The sequence below is a fragment of the Barbus barbus genome (assembly GCF_936440315.1).
Source record: "Barbus barbus genome assembly, chromosome: 15".
Classification (NCBI taxonomy): Eukaryota; Metazoa; Chordata; class Actinopteri; order Cypriniformes; family Cyprinidae; genus Barbus; species Barbus barbus.
Genome location: NC_136743.1, coordinates 25,832,176 through 25,847,772, shown reverse-complemented (window position 1 = coordinate 25,847,772; position 15,597 = coordinate 25,832,176). Strand labels below are relative to the sequence as shown.

The following is a 15,597-nucleotide window of genomic DNA, read 5'->3' as shown; positions in this document are numbered from 1 at the left end:
CCAAACATATTGAATTCAAAATGTTGGCAGTTTAAGATTTAAGTTTGTTAGGTGGTTACCTTAATGTACGTCTCTGTTTAATATGTTGTAATATTATAAGCATATGTAACCTTGTGTGTGTATTGAGGTGAATTAATGTAGTGATGAAGTATTTTTCCACCAACAAAGCTGTACATGAATCAATATGACATTATGTGCAACATCATTTTAGTGCCATATTAAAAATATAAAACTCTAAGAGAATAAGGTTCTCCTCATGGTACTCCTCTTGAAGCAGTATTCAGTAGTCTTATTTAATCATTTGCACTTAATTCTCTGATCCTTCAGTCTAACTCCCAATCCCATTAATCCATTTTCCAAACCACTTGTCCTAGGATAACGGGAATGCTGGAACACCCTTGATTGGAATATCCCAATTCCATTGGAGCATATCCAGAATATGGAACTAATGACAGCTGTAACCAAAACAAAATGATATTGGTAACTGTTACTAGAATGTTATTGTATTGTTATTGTGAGTTATGAACATTATGTTTCATGCTTTTAAATATTTCACTCGATCAAAAGGATGGATTGATGACGAAAATTCAATTGCTGGCAATATTGTAATTATTAGTGAATATTATATTAGTCAGCCTTGTTTTCTTCAGCTTTGAAATCTCCAGTGTGGTAAAAATGTCTTCTTACTGTCTTTCATTACTTCCTTTTGAGTAACAGAAGGGTGAGGCTGGAGGTGAGTTTCAGTTCACAGCTGAAAAGGTTTGTGGCTGTGGAGACCAAAGTCATGATTTTTTTTTTTTTTTTTTGTGATTATGAGAATGTTGTCAGAATGGAAGGGCAAAAGACTGAGGGTCAAGGCCAGTTAAGCAGGTGTTTTTAGAGGGAACTAGTTGGAGAAATATTCTTGCTTCACGTTGACTTAAGGAAGACCCTGTTTTTCACAAGAAAGTCCCTCTTAAATCATCACCCACTGAATTTTCATTGGAAGTGTGAGACATTGTGAATAAGGGAGGAAAAGTAACAGGGAGCACGAGTCAACAAGTGAGTATGTGCAAGTAATGATAATAAACATAATGGTCAGAGATTGATGGTGGATGGCCCTGACCTTGAGCACGTACAGCTTGGGCACTGGCCATGCCCACGGCAGGCGCTGTTCCTTCTGAAAAATTCCCACATTACCCTTCATGGCAAAGGAAGAAATGACAGACATCATTTCCCCAGGATCAAGCACTGTTGATCTCTGCGTTGACAAGATTTGATGCAATCTGCTACTCTGCACAAAATAATTGAATGTGCTGAAAATTGGGAACTATTTCTAGGTATTTCCTCTCTTTAAAGTTCAGGGCAGATTAGCTTAATTAAGGAGGGGAAAACAGGAAATTTTTAAGTCCTGTGGGTAATTAATAGGCAGCCTTGGCCAAGAGGTCTGCATGGTCATTCTCTGTAAGGATCCAGGAAAAGGTTGTATATTCGTCTAACTTGGTACAAAAAAAAAAAATATTGTTGATAAAACCAACATCTGCACATCTTCAAAACAGAACTTTACTTAAATACAAAACACTTTAGCAGCATTAATAATGCATGCTTACATCATAAAATCATAAGATTTGGATAAAAAACAAAGATTTGCTGTAAACAAGGGGGTTGTAAAAGTGTCCTACAGCAAACAGGTTGCCTGTATCTTACTATAGTTCCTGAAGTGTGTCTCTCTGAGCTGTATCCTGTCTTACGTCATCCCTGATTTACTCTGGTTTCTTGTCTTGCTATCAGTTTATTATTGGCTCCCGGGGGACTGCTGATAGTTTAGAAGGGCAGTCCTGGAACAACTTAGAATCTCACACACAGAGACCACTCTATCGCAAGAGCCACAAATAACCAAAGCTGCTTTTTGTGTAATTGGCAGTGCGATAAACATGATACAGAGCACAGAGGAGCACTTGTTATTCATTTATGTAGATTAGTGTATCATCTCATAAACCATTTAGGAACAAGCAGTGGTTTAGCAGTTGGCTTAGGGTTACTTGCATGTAATTATGCATTTATTGTTATTAAAATAGTAAGTACAAGTAACGTGTAACAAGGACACCCTAAAATAAAGTGTTACTAAATATTATTTTTTTTCTATTCAATGAGTTCTGAGCACAAATACACTGAGTTCATTGTTTCAGCAAAGAAAAAAAAAAACTGTTTCTATACAGACAAAATTGAATAATGAATGATGACGTTCATTATTAACTTTTGGATGAACTACTCAAAATTACAAAATTAAGATAGTCATGGCACTCTAGATGGCACAGGCTGATAGATCCTTTACATGCAATCACATCATTTACTAAAATGGCACAAGCTGGTTAGAGTTCCTCTGAAACCCTCCACCTCCCCCAGCTCCACCTGTCTAGATCTGCTACAGGATTTTTATGTATGTCTATTTCTGTAGCAGCAGCAGCATGTGTTATATGCTCACAGCAGCATGTCTGTATATCTACTGGCAGTGTGTTTAGCAGATCTAGTTCGCCAAGACCAAATGCATCAACATTGTCATATCCATTAACTATTCAGAGAGCTGTCGTGATCTAACTAAAAATTAATCTTAAAAGTTATACAGGTTCTTAACCTATACACCATCAATCACTAAAAAAACCTTCAGGTGCTGCTCTGTTTATTGACATTAGTTTGAAACTCTTTAATTTACAAAAACAGGCAAGATTATACCTCGTTCACATTGTATGGTCATGACTCTATTATTAGAACAGTAGCCTTTAATGATCACACAAAAAAAGATAACTGTAAATTTCAAATTATCACACAAAAAAAGGTAATTGTACATTTCAAATGATCACACAAAAAAAGATAAATGTAAATTTCAATTGATTAATCTATCTCATTTTCTGTTGCTTAGGCATGGCTTGCATACGACAACAATCCCCTTCCCCTGTTAAGAATGATTAGAATTTGGTTTGTTGACACATACGTAATTGATTCAAATGGGGCTCCAATGAATTCAGTGATTGTGTTGTTTTTAAAAGGCTTGAGCTTTGACAGAAATATGCCGGGAAGTATTGCAATTGGCTGCGAGCACAGTTTCCCATAGACCAATGTGTTGAACTCAGCTCCAAGCCTCTTGGATGTGAGATGACTGTTGAGCTAGTGGGAGAGGAGAGATAGCAGTGACCTCGCTGTGAACCCCTGCAAAAACTTGGATTATGTCTGGAGTATTCGGAGAAAATACTTAAATGAGCTTCATGATTTAGTGGGGCGGCTCACAGACACAGTTCTGAAATAGGGGAAAGAAGGTGAAAAGGAAACTGGGAAAATAACATTAGAGGATCACTCTTGCTAACACAGCCGCTAGTGCATCTGACTGTCAAACTGCTGTACTTAGTAAAAGTAAAGTAAAGTAAAAGTGTTCAGAGACTTCAAAACAAGTAAAAAAATGACTGTAATCTCTGTTTCATGCTTTTTATGTGTTTACTCTTGGAAACAGCATGTCTAGTTTGGCACAATGCCGAGAAAAAACCTAGCCCTGTTTTCTTTGCAATGGGCAAACTTTAAAGAAAAGCAAGTCAAATTGCACGGCGAACTTCAACACAATATGAAGTTATACACAATTTTAAAGCAAAATATATTTTACTGAAAAAAATATATTGCTAATATATGTTTTCTGAATATATATTTGATATACATAGTTACTAATTTATGTATTTTCAATCAAATATATTCATATTGTACAAAATGCATTTTTAAATGGTTTACATTCATTCAAAATGTATTTTTTTAGATTGTAAATGTATATTTTGGAATTTGAAGGTTTAAACAAAATATACTAGCAATTTGAATATATATTTCCTTAATAATTGCGTATATTGCTGGATTTTATTTTAATAAACTGTCAAATACTTAGTGTCTATCCATTAAGAATATGAATGAAGCATAACCCAGAGACTGACCTAACCATGTTACCCTCTAATGTTCTCAATATTTAAGATGTGAGATGAGCTGTAGTGTTAGCAAATTATTGTTAGTATAAAAACAACAGTTTGGATTTGTCAATAGCAGTTTTTCGAGTGAGAAGAATAAAAAATACTAATATAAAAGCAATGCTTTTATATGAGATGTGCCTTTCTAAAATTATGAGCTTCTCAGGAAGGTTGGACTGCCTCATGGGACAAATTCTATACGCAATTACCCTTGCAAACAGAGCTTGTGGAAGTGTAAGTGTCATATCCTCCATATCATTATTGGAGGCCATGCAGAAGTCAGTTGTCAGTTATGACTAATGTTTGTCTTTCCGCTCTTCAAGACTAAAGACCTGTACTTTTGCCCTTCCCTCATGTTCCACAGTATACCTAGCTTTTTCTGCGTTCGTTCTAATTTCCCTTCCCCTTGACTTCCTCATATTTGACATTTGGAGAGGAGCACCAGAAACAAAAACAGAACTAATGCCTTGGCTTCCTGCACTTTCTTCAATCACTCACTCATCTCCTTCCACAGTCGCGCTTCAATCAAACTTCTTTGTTAGCCAGGTATTTAGTTGTTTTTGTTGTTGTTGTTGTTGTTTTTTAAGGGACCATGCACAATTTTAACATACATGTTTACATTTCATGCATTGTGCCGAATTTAGCCTGTGGCTAGTTTTCATTCGCCATTTTCATTCGTATATGTACCAAGTATGTCTAAGATACCCAGAGTAAGACGTCCATTAGCAATCCTATTCATCTAGTTGCTCGGCTGGCTCAGTGACCCCTCAAAAGTATGTGACCTGAAGGCCTTCATCTTTACTTCATGGGCATACAGTTCTTGAAACATGCCATGCAACTGATTGTGTGTCAAAAACATTATTACAATAAATAAAAAAAGAACTTTTCAGTATTACATGGTTACTTGGTTATGGCTGTCAGTGAAAAAAGTTTTTTTTTTTGCTAGCACAATCATGTAGTTACAGCATCTTCAAGCAGGGCTTAAGGTCATATATATATAGCTGCAAAACCACCAATCATACTTTTCAATGTTTATAATACAAATAAATCTACCATGTCTTCATTATTCCATTATATTATCATTCCTTTGTAATATGTCATAGAAATTTGTTACACATATTTCTAAGGAAATATCCCCAGGATTTCCTTTTTCAGAATGTCAGGCCTGTTTGTTTAGGGGAAGATCAGTTGGAAATTGGGCTGAGTTTTACTAGAAATCCTCAAGGGCTGCGTCAGTGATCCCATCTCTTCCGGAGCCTGTGGACACAGACAGTGCTTCCCTGAGATCCGTTGGGTAACTCCCCCTAGGGGAAAACCATTCTTTACCCATTTTCAAACAGCCTAAGGCTCCCAGTTCTTCGTTCTGAGACCTCCTCCATGTTTACTCTGGCACAGGGTGGACTTTCAACTCCACCCCAGAGAGGAGAGGGTGACACTGACCCTTTTACTCACTGTCCAAATACAGATTCAGTGCTGGACATCAGAGGCGGTGGAACTAAAGCAAAACTCAGTGTTAATTTAAAAGGAAACGTGTGTGTGTTAGAATTATATTTTGCACACCTGCAGTGAAAATTGGTTGATTTAAAGTGCAATAGACAATGTAATTTTCAGCTTTGAATGAAGTTTAAATTGGATTGCCCAGATGAAGCTCTGCAAGATCAGATGAAAAGATGAATGTCTCTTAAAGCATTGACCACATATTTTTAGTCAGTTCCTTATCCTTCTGAATAAGTATGACTGATTACAGTCTCAGTTGTGTGTTTTGTGTCTTTTTTATTAACGCTAGTGTATGTATTTTTAGGAATACAGTGTGTCTTGTCCCAAACTTAAACAAACCAGTAGACAAGTTCACAGACAAAGAAATATTCAGAGCATGTTTGTGAAGATCTTGTCCTCCGCTGTGGGTTGAAATAAAAAATATTCTTTGGTGTTGACATATTGAAAGCCATATTTACAATAAAAACAGTAGCTGTGGGTGCTAGAATTTTACAGTAAAAAAAATTTGAGCAACATTTTATGTTGTAAAAATGTACAGTAATAAAAAAATTTATACTTCTTTGTGGAAATAATGTTAAAATAAAAAATTACTAAAATGCATTTTTACCTTTATAATGATAAAACCTTAAAAACACAGGTGGTAGTGAAAACGCAATGTGATGAATCCACAAGATGAGGATAAATACCAATATATAGAAGATGCATATGGTCATACACATAAATACAAAACACCATCATGGTAACACACATGACACTGATATAATGCATTAAACATGAATTTAACAACAAGATGTAATATAAATCCTTAATGTGCATAACTGATAAATAAAAACTAAGCTAATATAGTTATTTTAAAACCATCATGTCAATTAAAAGTTTTCTTTTTCTGTTTCAAAAAAACTGTATTTAGTGCTATTTAACCTCTGTATTTACTGAAAATTCCATGAAATGTCCAATTAGATCTATATAGTTCATCGTCCAATATTAAGGGAGCTTACTATTAACCAATTAACATTTTTACTGTACACTGGAAAAAAAGATATTTTAAATTTGTAAATAAAACAAAGATTATTGCAACATATTTTACAAGAAAATCATCTTTCAGTCTTTCTACTTCAAAATTTCACATTTAATTCAACGTCTTGCCATTTCTTTGCAATTATTTGTAAAATGTACAACGCATTTTTTTTTTAAGTCTAGGATTTTTATAGTCTTTTAAAGCTAAAATCATGATCTTTTTTTTTCACAGTGAACAAAATTCAAATTTTTACCAATACAGAAATCTTTAGCCTAGACTTAAACTGCTGGTTTTGTCTGGCCAGAGGAGATGACACTATTTCAACAAACTTTCTCCGTCTAAATACTGTAAAGCTGATATAAAGCCGATGTAAAGCTGCTTTGACACAATTTGCATTGTTAAAAGCACTATACAAATAATACTGACTTGACTTGACAAATACCATATCAGGACAATCCCCAGATTATTTCTCTAATTATATTAAAAAAAAAAAAAATTAAGTATATAACACTCTCTCGCTCAAGAATGAATCAACTGTAAATAAATAACCCCACTAAATGTCTCAAGCGTCATCCCATGGCTAAAAAAAAATTGAGCACTGGACTGCAAAAAACCAGTAAATATATCTAAAAATATTCAAAACATGTTCAATTTACTTGAGAAGTAGCGTTGCTTTTTACATTAGTTTTTATAATGCATTTTTACTGTTTGTTTTGTCTATCTACTACCTGTTTTTACTTGTTTACACATAAAACAAGTAAATAAAAATCTTCCAGCAAGACAAAATATAGCTTTGTATTAGATGTTTCTGAAAACAGGTCTTTAGCAATGTTTCTTCTCCACTAAATGTCTCTTTTTAGATATTTACATTTGACACTTTAGATAAAAATGGACAAAAATTGAGACATACACTGTCATATGCTCACTGAGGCAAAATACTCATAGGATTTGTTTTGCAGTGCGTTGTCCTGGTTTTGCAGATCCTACACCTACAAGTAGTCGGATATGCAATACCAATTTGTACCTCTAGAACCGCGCTTGCGTGGAGCGTCTTGGCACAGATTGCCACTCCCAGCCCACAATCACAAAGAGAAGAATTTACTGAAATCCTTCACAGATCCCAACCCCCAATAAACCTTGCAGCAATCTGTCATACACCCTGGGCAGATAACCAGAATGCATAAAAATAAATCTTAATCAACGCTGGAGCAGTAGGTGACTGGAGAGGGGAGCTGGAATGTAATGTGACGTTAGTGCAGTCTAAGTGAATTCTGTCGGGCTGTGCCAAAGCTGTTATTAATGGAGTGTGTTTCTGAGTTATTGAGCTTTATGTTGTGGCTGGTACTTCTCTCTGAAGCAAAGAGGGCAAATGTAGTTCAAAAGGGCAGCAGGGAGCAACTTTTGCTCTGTGGAAATACTAGTCTGGCCTGGTGTTACGGTGTTGCAACCAACAAACAGACAAAGGGATTTACGATTCTAGACAAAACCGAAACATTAGTATAATTTGAAACAATGTAAAGAAAGATTTGAAACAAATGGGATGAGCATTTATACTGGATGTACTGCACAAAAAAGAGCTTATGACAAAGAAACAATACAACTGGGTCTCTGTTCTTTCCGCATAGATTCCTTTCAGTGGTCGCGAGCAAAAGAAATGTTGCCAGCATGGTGTACCAGTGCATCAAAGCATGCTGTGTCTATTGGTTTGATTCACCAGAATCACAAACAGCACAAGAAATGACATCAGAGAGCTGCAATCTATTGGAGCCGAGACGTCATCAGTCAGTCGTAAATCAAAGTGCAACCCTGAGGCAAAGATCAGCACATTCAAATGTCAAGAGTTCACATAAACCAATAACTCATTTGGGCTGGGCTTTGGCTTAAGAAGTCTTCAGATGCACTAGAAACATGTCACGCAATATTTCATTTTAACATTGATAATGTTCATTACTGACCCAAATTCAAATCTGGCCATTTTAGGTCAATATTGCGATAATGTGTAGGCTATCATTCATGAACTAAACTAATGTGATTATAATAAAAGAAACAAAAGAAATAAAATATGTATATATCTGAAAAGGGACTATTATTGAAATACAAATTTCAAGTTTTTAATTTGCGTCAATGTACCAACAAAAAACCAACAATCTGATCCATGAGCAAACAGCTGGGCCATGAGTGGTAAAACATGACTTGAAAATCAAATTAACAATATTGATTTATACTTGATTAAAATAAAACAACTTGAATACAACAAAAATAACGGATGGGAAAAACAACCGCTGTAGTCATGGCTCTTATTTATTGTTCCAGTGTTAATGAACTAATCTGATAAAAAAAAAAAAAAAAAAATCCAACAATGACATCCTTCTTAATACTCTGTTCACTGGAAAACAATCGGGAGAGTCAATGGTTTTAGAACATTTTTACCATAAAAATGTGCTTCATGACTGGTGATGACTATGAAAACAGAAAATCATTTTGATTAAATTATCATAAGTATAAATTATGTGGTTCCAGTGGTTAATGTAATGAATACGAAGAACCTTTCACAAGAAATGAAAGGTTTGAACCTTAAAATCTACAAAAAGAAGGAAAACACACTTTGCAATTCAACATATAATTTGAATCATTTCCAGACAAAACCATAACAAATAAATCTGTTAAACCCAGATGCAATAACTGAAATAATTTGGAACTGAAATTATGCCAAAAAAAAAAAACACAACCGTAAAATACAAATACATTAATTCAAATAAAATAAACAAATACCTCTAACAAACACACTACATTGCAGAAATAAATAATTCTAGATGTTATAAGGGTGGAGAATCACAATGATAGCAAAATGTTTCTTGTGTTGTTCACACATTGTCTCTGTGACACAAAAAGCTTGTCCAAAAATGTTATGGAATTACTCTGCTGCTCTAAGGAGTAATCGTTTGAAGAAGGCTCTTCTGGTGCTCCTTTAATCCTCAGTTTCAAAGCCATAAGATGAAACTTGTAGTTGGGTAACTGTTTAACAGATCAGAGGCAGTAAATCATGGACACCAGAACCTCTTGAGACTGACTCTACTCTTTAGATAGCTCATTAATTACTGTCATTGTGCATTATGTTTGTGCTTTAGATAGTAACTCACAAGAAACTTTCCCTACTGATTGATTCTGGCACACATTACTCTCTCTAAAACATTCAACACATTGTGAAAGCGAGATCCAGATTTAACATTGTCCCTTCATCAGCTAAAGAATTGTATCACTCTGAAAGTAAAAAAACTCAAATAAACAGCAATATGCATTGATATTCACACATCAATGTCATACGTTAGGTAGTATTACATCCAAAATCATTTCAGCGAAACTTTTTTGCAGTTTTATATTGTAACAAAAAATGCATCAGAAAAGAAATCCTGAGCGCCGTTTGTTCTTACAGAGATATAAAGGTCATTTTATTTATGCTTTATGCTTTGCTTATGATTTAGTCCAGCTGGATATCTCCACATAGGTTGGAAAAAACTAATTTTCTTTACTATGAATTTTGATTGGACCATTTTCATTTGATAGTGATCTCTAGGAAAATGTGTAATCGAATAAAACACTACAAGTCTCATGTGAGTTCCTGTGATCTTTGATACCCTGTGTTAAACCATCACAAAACAGCTCAGTCTTCTAAAGAGCTTTTTTTCCTCATTTTCTTCAGATTAAAGAAGATGTGCAGATTAGTGAGCAACATCCACTGCAACAACGTCATGCTTGAAACGAAAGATATCAAAGGAAGGCGTCAGTCCTACTCTATTTGGCATTCTCTTTATTGACAAATATATGCATTATTTGAACAACCGTAGCTTCATAAATATGTTTGCATTCATTAATAAGAACACCTTGACACTTTATCTTCAATTCCAGTTTCAGACAGATCAACCATTTTCTCTTCAGATCACCACAATCCAATCAACAACCTCGTCTTTCCAGATAGGCGAAGTATCCGTCAGAATTAATATGTACAACTCTACTTTGAAAAAAAAATCATTTTTGATCCACTCACTCCTCCGAGCAACATTCACGGTGCAGGGTGTCACTGAAAGTACCAAAGGCGTGTTAAAGCAGATGCTCTCAAGCGTCGTCCTCTAGTGCAGAGAGATAATCTCCATCGTGGATGTCCAGTATTCCACGGGTCAAACAAAAACTGGAGTATTTGGAACAGATTGAGCCTCTGCTCAAGATCACTAACACAGACCAAAAATAGATGACACCCCACACCCTGCCAGATTTTACGGGACGTTCTGGAGAGCTGAAGGACAGCAAATGGCTTCCAGCCTATAATGCCAGGGTTTAAGCCAAGGCCATGGGGCACCAAGTGTCCCCTCTCACGGAGGTTGCCACGTCAGCTGTGGACGTCAGGCCTACATTCGTGTACAGACTCTCCTGGCCGGGGTATTTCACCATGGAGCCCGTCGTGCCTGGAACATCGACTTGGCCCACCAGCGTCGAAGAGTTGACCTGGATCAAACCAGAGAATGTGAGTATGACAAATAAAAAGCAAATCAGTTGATGTAATGAAATGGTCTATTTGTAAGATGCCTTAAAATTACAAAGTGTTGCAAGTTTCATGAGTAATGCAGAAAAATTATTTATCAAGCACTAGCAACTTTTTTAGCTGTACGCTGTTGATTAATTTTAATGAAGCAAAAAAATAAGGGTATATAAACTTACTGATGTGACAGGCACCTGCGTTGATGAAGGACTATTCTTTGTGCACTCCTCTGAATTAGAAGAAGATGAAGAAGTTGGAGTCATGGGGACAGAACTACTTCCTGTGAATAATTTGAACCAGTTAGTTAACTCGCAGTTAACCTTGGTGGGATTATTACTGAAAGATTTTAACTTGTCTGATTGAGTTTTATTGTTATTATTATTTAACATACCAGATGATCCCTTTGTTTTGTTCAAGGTTTTTGGTTTTCTTTTCCTTGTCTGAATACCTTCTTTCTTCATGGCAAGGGGTCTGGGCACCTAAAAAACATGAAATCAGATTCTAAAATACTGTAATGACACCTGTGGCTTTCCTCCGTTTATTTTAATTGTAGCCTATACATTTTTTTTGTTCGTTTTTTTCAGTTGTATCAAATCTTGTTTTCATGAAACATGTAATATAACCTACCCCGTGTAATTTTGTGTAAAGTCCACACGCGTTGCACACGGGTTCTCCATCTGCGTTTCTGCGCCACAATGTTGTAGTGCTGGTCTGGCAGTTCGCGCATGACAGGCCAATCCGCCTTGAAGACGACTGGAGACAAAAGCAATTAACATTGTCATTAATTAATCATGATAATGCTAAAGTTTCTTATAGTCATGAATCTAACGTGGTAGAATTAAATGTGGGCAGATTAAATATATGTTTAATTAATTTATTTTTTACTTGTTTAAAGCAAAGTGAATTTCATAATCATAAACAATAAAATTAAAAGGGGCTTCGATTTCACATTTTTTTTTTTTTTTTTTGCATAAAAAAATTATCAAATATATGCATGCACTGTCTTTTTTTTTTTTTTTTTTTTTACCGTAACAATTAATGTTCAATGCATGCAAACTTGTCTCGCCAATAAAAATAGCGTTTATTATGGGAGTAGACCTATGAAGATGTTCCCAGATAACCTCTGGCTATTGTTTGAAATAAATAGGCAGGAAATTGAGTGGTTAAGTAGCTCATCGAGTCGGTGCTCACCATACGCTTCTGAGGTTTAATTAATGGTCGGCTGAGTCCATTCATTTTGCTGTACAGACCGCAGGCGTTACAGAGAAAGTGACCCGTGCCGTCGCGTCTCCACAGCGGGGTGGAAATGGAGCCGCAGTTGACGCACTCGCGGCTCTCCATCATGTCCTCCAGCAAATCTGAGACACAGACAGTTCCCCGTCAGTCAACATCACATTCACCATCAACTTCAATGTGCGCCAAATGAATTGCGCAGACATGACACATTGTAACAGACTAATAGCATTAATGACAGATGTGATTACTGGTTTTCTCTGCAACACTTTTCTCTTAATTAAATTTACACTGAAATATCCACTTTGTCATTTTGTGTACTGTTATTTGCAGCTCTTAATTACCAAGCCAACCTATTTTTATTTTAATCGCAATTAATTATATAAACATGTAGCCTAATGCATATAGGCAATAATCAGAAACTTTAGCTATAGCATAGTAAAAGATATAATTGGCTGCAACAGGACTTCGTTGATAGCCTCAGATTTATGTTTTGTTCAAATAATTTCAAACTTGTAAATAGGGCTATCATTACACAGCTGTCTGTCACTGTTGTTGTAAAAAAAAATCTTTGTGATTTGAATTTTGAACTTTAGTTTGAAACGATAGAATTAATTAAATTAATTCCTTTTAATTTCTTAAAAATGGCTAAATAGATAACACAGCAATATATTTAGCTGTTATTTTTTCATAAAAGGTCCCACCTGTTGTTTCTGTAACGATGCAAGTTAGGCCAAGTAAAAAAAAAAATTAATAAAAAAAAAATTGTCCGCTGCATGCTGCATGCTAACAGAAATCATATACCGAAGAAGGTCAACATAACAATTTCTGGCGGTACATTAGGCCTATAAGACATTTGTATTAAAAATAAATCACACAACTTTAATGTCTTGTTTTACAAAACTTTCTGACATTGTTCTGTGTGTGAGAATGGCGCCATATTAAAACGATTGCACCCCGAAAATTACCTGTGCCTTAACATTTAATCATTTAGCAGCCATTTAACAATCAAACAAATAGGCTACATACATAGATGTATTACAAATGTATTATAAATATAGGCTAATAATAATAATAGCCTGATAATAATTGAATTATTCACACGCTGTCCAAAATGTGAGAGAAACATGGGCTTTGAAATTCCCAGTCAAAAAAGACTTTTAACATGATGAATAGCCGTGGCTTACCTCCGTTTGGTCCCCTGATAGACAGCGGTGCGCTTCTGGACTGCAGGGAATGCAGCATGGAGTTCTCGAAGGGCCCCGCGGGCCACGCCGCCGGTAACTGCGATAACTGCGGTGCAACATACGGAGGATACGGGCTTGTGTAAGATCCACTTATCGGCCGTGAAAGGTACTGGTCTCGACTGTTTACATTCAGAGGATTAGTATAGCTGGCATCCCTCGATGTGCCGTTATTCATAGGCGGACTGGGGGAGTAGTGGAAACGGTTGGAGGTATGTGGGCTTCCGGTGCTGTAGGATGGGCTCTCTGGGGCGGACTGTGACCAGACCGAGTGACCGCTGACCGCATGGCTCGGCTGCGATGACACGGTGGGCTGTAGGTACGATAAACTCGGTATCATCGTTCCAACGCGAGACGTCGGCACATAAACGGGAGAATTAGGGTTGGAGTGCATGTAACCGGCCGATGGCGTGTCATTATAACCGGCCTGACTCTGGGCCGCGGCGATGGCCAGGGTCTGATACATGTCGGTAGGGTCCACAATTAAGCCTCCCTTATGTGTCTCCCTGGTGTGCCCACCTGAGATGATGAGTTTGTTGCCCTGGTCTAAATCCGTGAATAGTGTAACGTCGTCAGAATTGGGCAGGGCGTTGTTGGGATGCCCAAAGTGGACGTAGGAGTGTAGGGGCCTGCCCTCGGCACGACGCGTTCCCACCGCGTCCAGGTGCGTCGGCGCCGGTGATCTCAGCCGGTCCCTGCGGTCAGTGTTCAGGTAGCTCTGCTCAGCCGGAGACCCTGGGCTGCTGCTGGACACTTCGCGCTTGACCATGGACCAGCTGTTATCACCCAGGTCCATCCAGGATCCCTTTTATTTCTCACAGTATGTGGAAAATACAGAGGCAGAGCGCACTGAAAATGAGAACATAAAAATATGAGAAACGTTGGGGAGAAGAGAATAATAAATGTGAAGAAAAAAAAGAAACGAGAGAACGACACTATTTTACTTTTAGACACTAAATGTCATAAGATCTCAAATCATTAAGCAAATAAAACAAGTTTCTCTGAATGCTTACTGAGTTTTAAAATTTGCGTAAATATCCATTGAAACATGGTCACTTTTTCTTTTATAGCAGAGGAACAGTTTCAATTCAGAAAGAGCGCAAGAGTCGAATAAAAACTTACTCAAATAATTCATAATTGTTGTGCCATTTGTAATATTCTAAATTTGACAGACGAGCTTCATGACGTGACTGACTGAACACAAGTGCACATACACACCCCATACAGGGCTTTACACTGAAGATCTGAATCCATCCGTGTCATGAGTCCTCCCTCTTGATGTAGCCTCATCATAATTACCAAAAAAACTCACACAACGTAACAGATAGGAAACAAAACGTAATATGTCTTTGCAGAAAAGAGATAACCACTTGATAAGACCCACAAAAGATAAGAGAGAGAGAGGCAGGGTAAAGAAGAAAAAAAAACAATACCCGAAATGATTTAGGCTTTCCTCAGCTGGCACCGAACCCAGCACCAAGACAAGAAGTTTGACAAAAGCTGTAGAAGACATTTATAATCAAGACAAGAGCATGCGAGAAGAAAAAACTCTTCACTGACCTATTGGTGGTTTGCCATAAGTTGGTGTTCGCAGGATCCAGCGGTTATGTGGTTTCAGGACTTGGAGAACTATTAGGAATGAAAGTTCTCTGTTCACTCGTGACGAGGTTTAAGAGAGGAGGTGCCTCCTGTGCTCCGAGCCTCTGATTGGATTCCAGCTTGAGCAAACACATCTGCTCGATAGGGGTGCTGCTCTTCGCCTTCCACCTTACTTAGTTTTGATGTCCTTGACGTCGAATGGAAAATGCGAGTCTTATTTATGAATCTAACTATATTTTCTCAAAGGGACGGAACAAATTTATTTGCTTTATAGCCTATATATTTTTCTCTGAAGGACAAGTGCAAGTTGGTTGAAATTGTAAATTAAAGCAATAATTAATAAGCCGTTCATAAGTGGTGCCAGGCTAATTTGCCGGCATAAAATGTCGGTTTAATTTATAGCAGTTCTTAAAAAAAATAAAAAAATAGCCTACTGCCAAAAATAGGTATGCCTACATGTTACAGTTTGAAAAATTAAGCGAGAAAAAAAAGTCT

At 36.8% G+C, this 15,597-nt stretch overlaps 1 protein-coding gene across 4 annotated transcripts; it reads right to left on the bottom strand.

Moving 5' to 3' along the window:
* Nucleotides 1-8,020: 8,020 nt before the first annotated feature.
* On the bottom strand, nucleotides 8,021-15,160 carry LOC306881342 (transcription factor GATA-6-like). Of its 4 annotated transcripts, none has more exons than XM_079435394.1 (7): nucleotides 15,064-15,160; nucleotides 13,447-14,352; nucleotides 12,218-12,384; nucleotides 11,654-11,779; nucleotides 11,418-11,505; nucleotides 11,206-11,306; nucleotides 8,021-10,992 (listed from the first exon to the last, which is right to left on the bottom strand). In XM_079435394.1, the coding sequence occupies exons 2-7, from the start codon at nucleotides 14,297-14,299 to the stop codon at nucleotides 10,825-10,827; spliced, it is 1,503 nt and encodes a 500-aa protein (XP_079291520.1). In that variant the 5' UTR covers nucleotides 14,300-14,352; nucleotides 15,064-15,160; the 3' UTR covers nucleotides 8,021-10,824. The 4 variants fall into 4 exon arrangements, with proteins under 4 accessions (XP_079291520.1, XP_079291523.1, XP_079291521.1 ...); XM_079435397.1 differs by having other exon boundaries at nucleotides 8,237-10,992; nucleotides 14,722-15,081; XM_079435395.1 differs by lacking the exon at nucleotides 15,064-15,160 and adding an exon at nucleotides 14,626-14,852 and having other exon boundaries at nucleotides 8,237-10,992.
* Nucleotides 15,161-15,597: the final 437 nt, after the last annotated feature.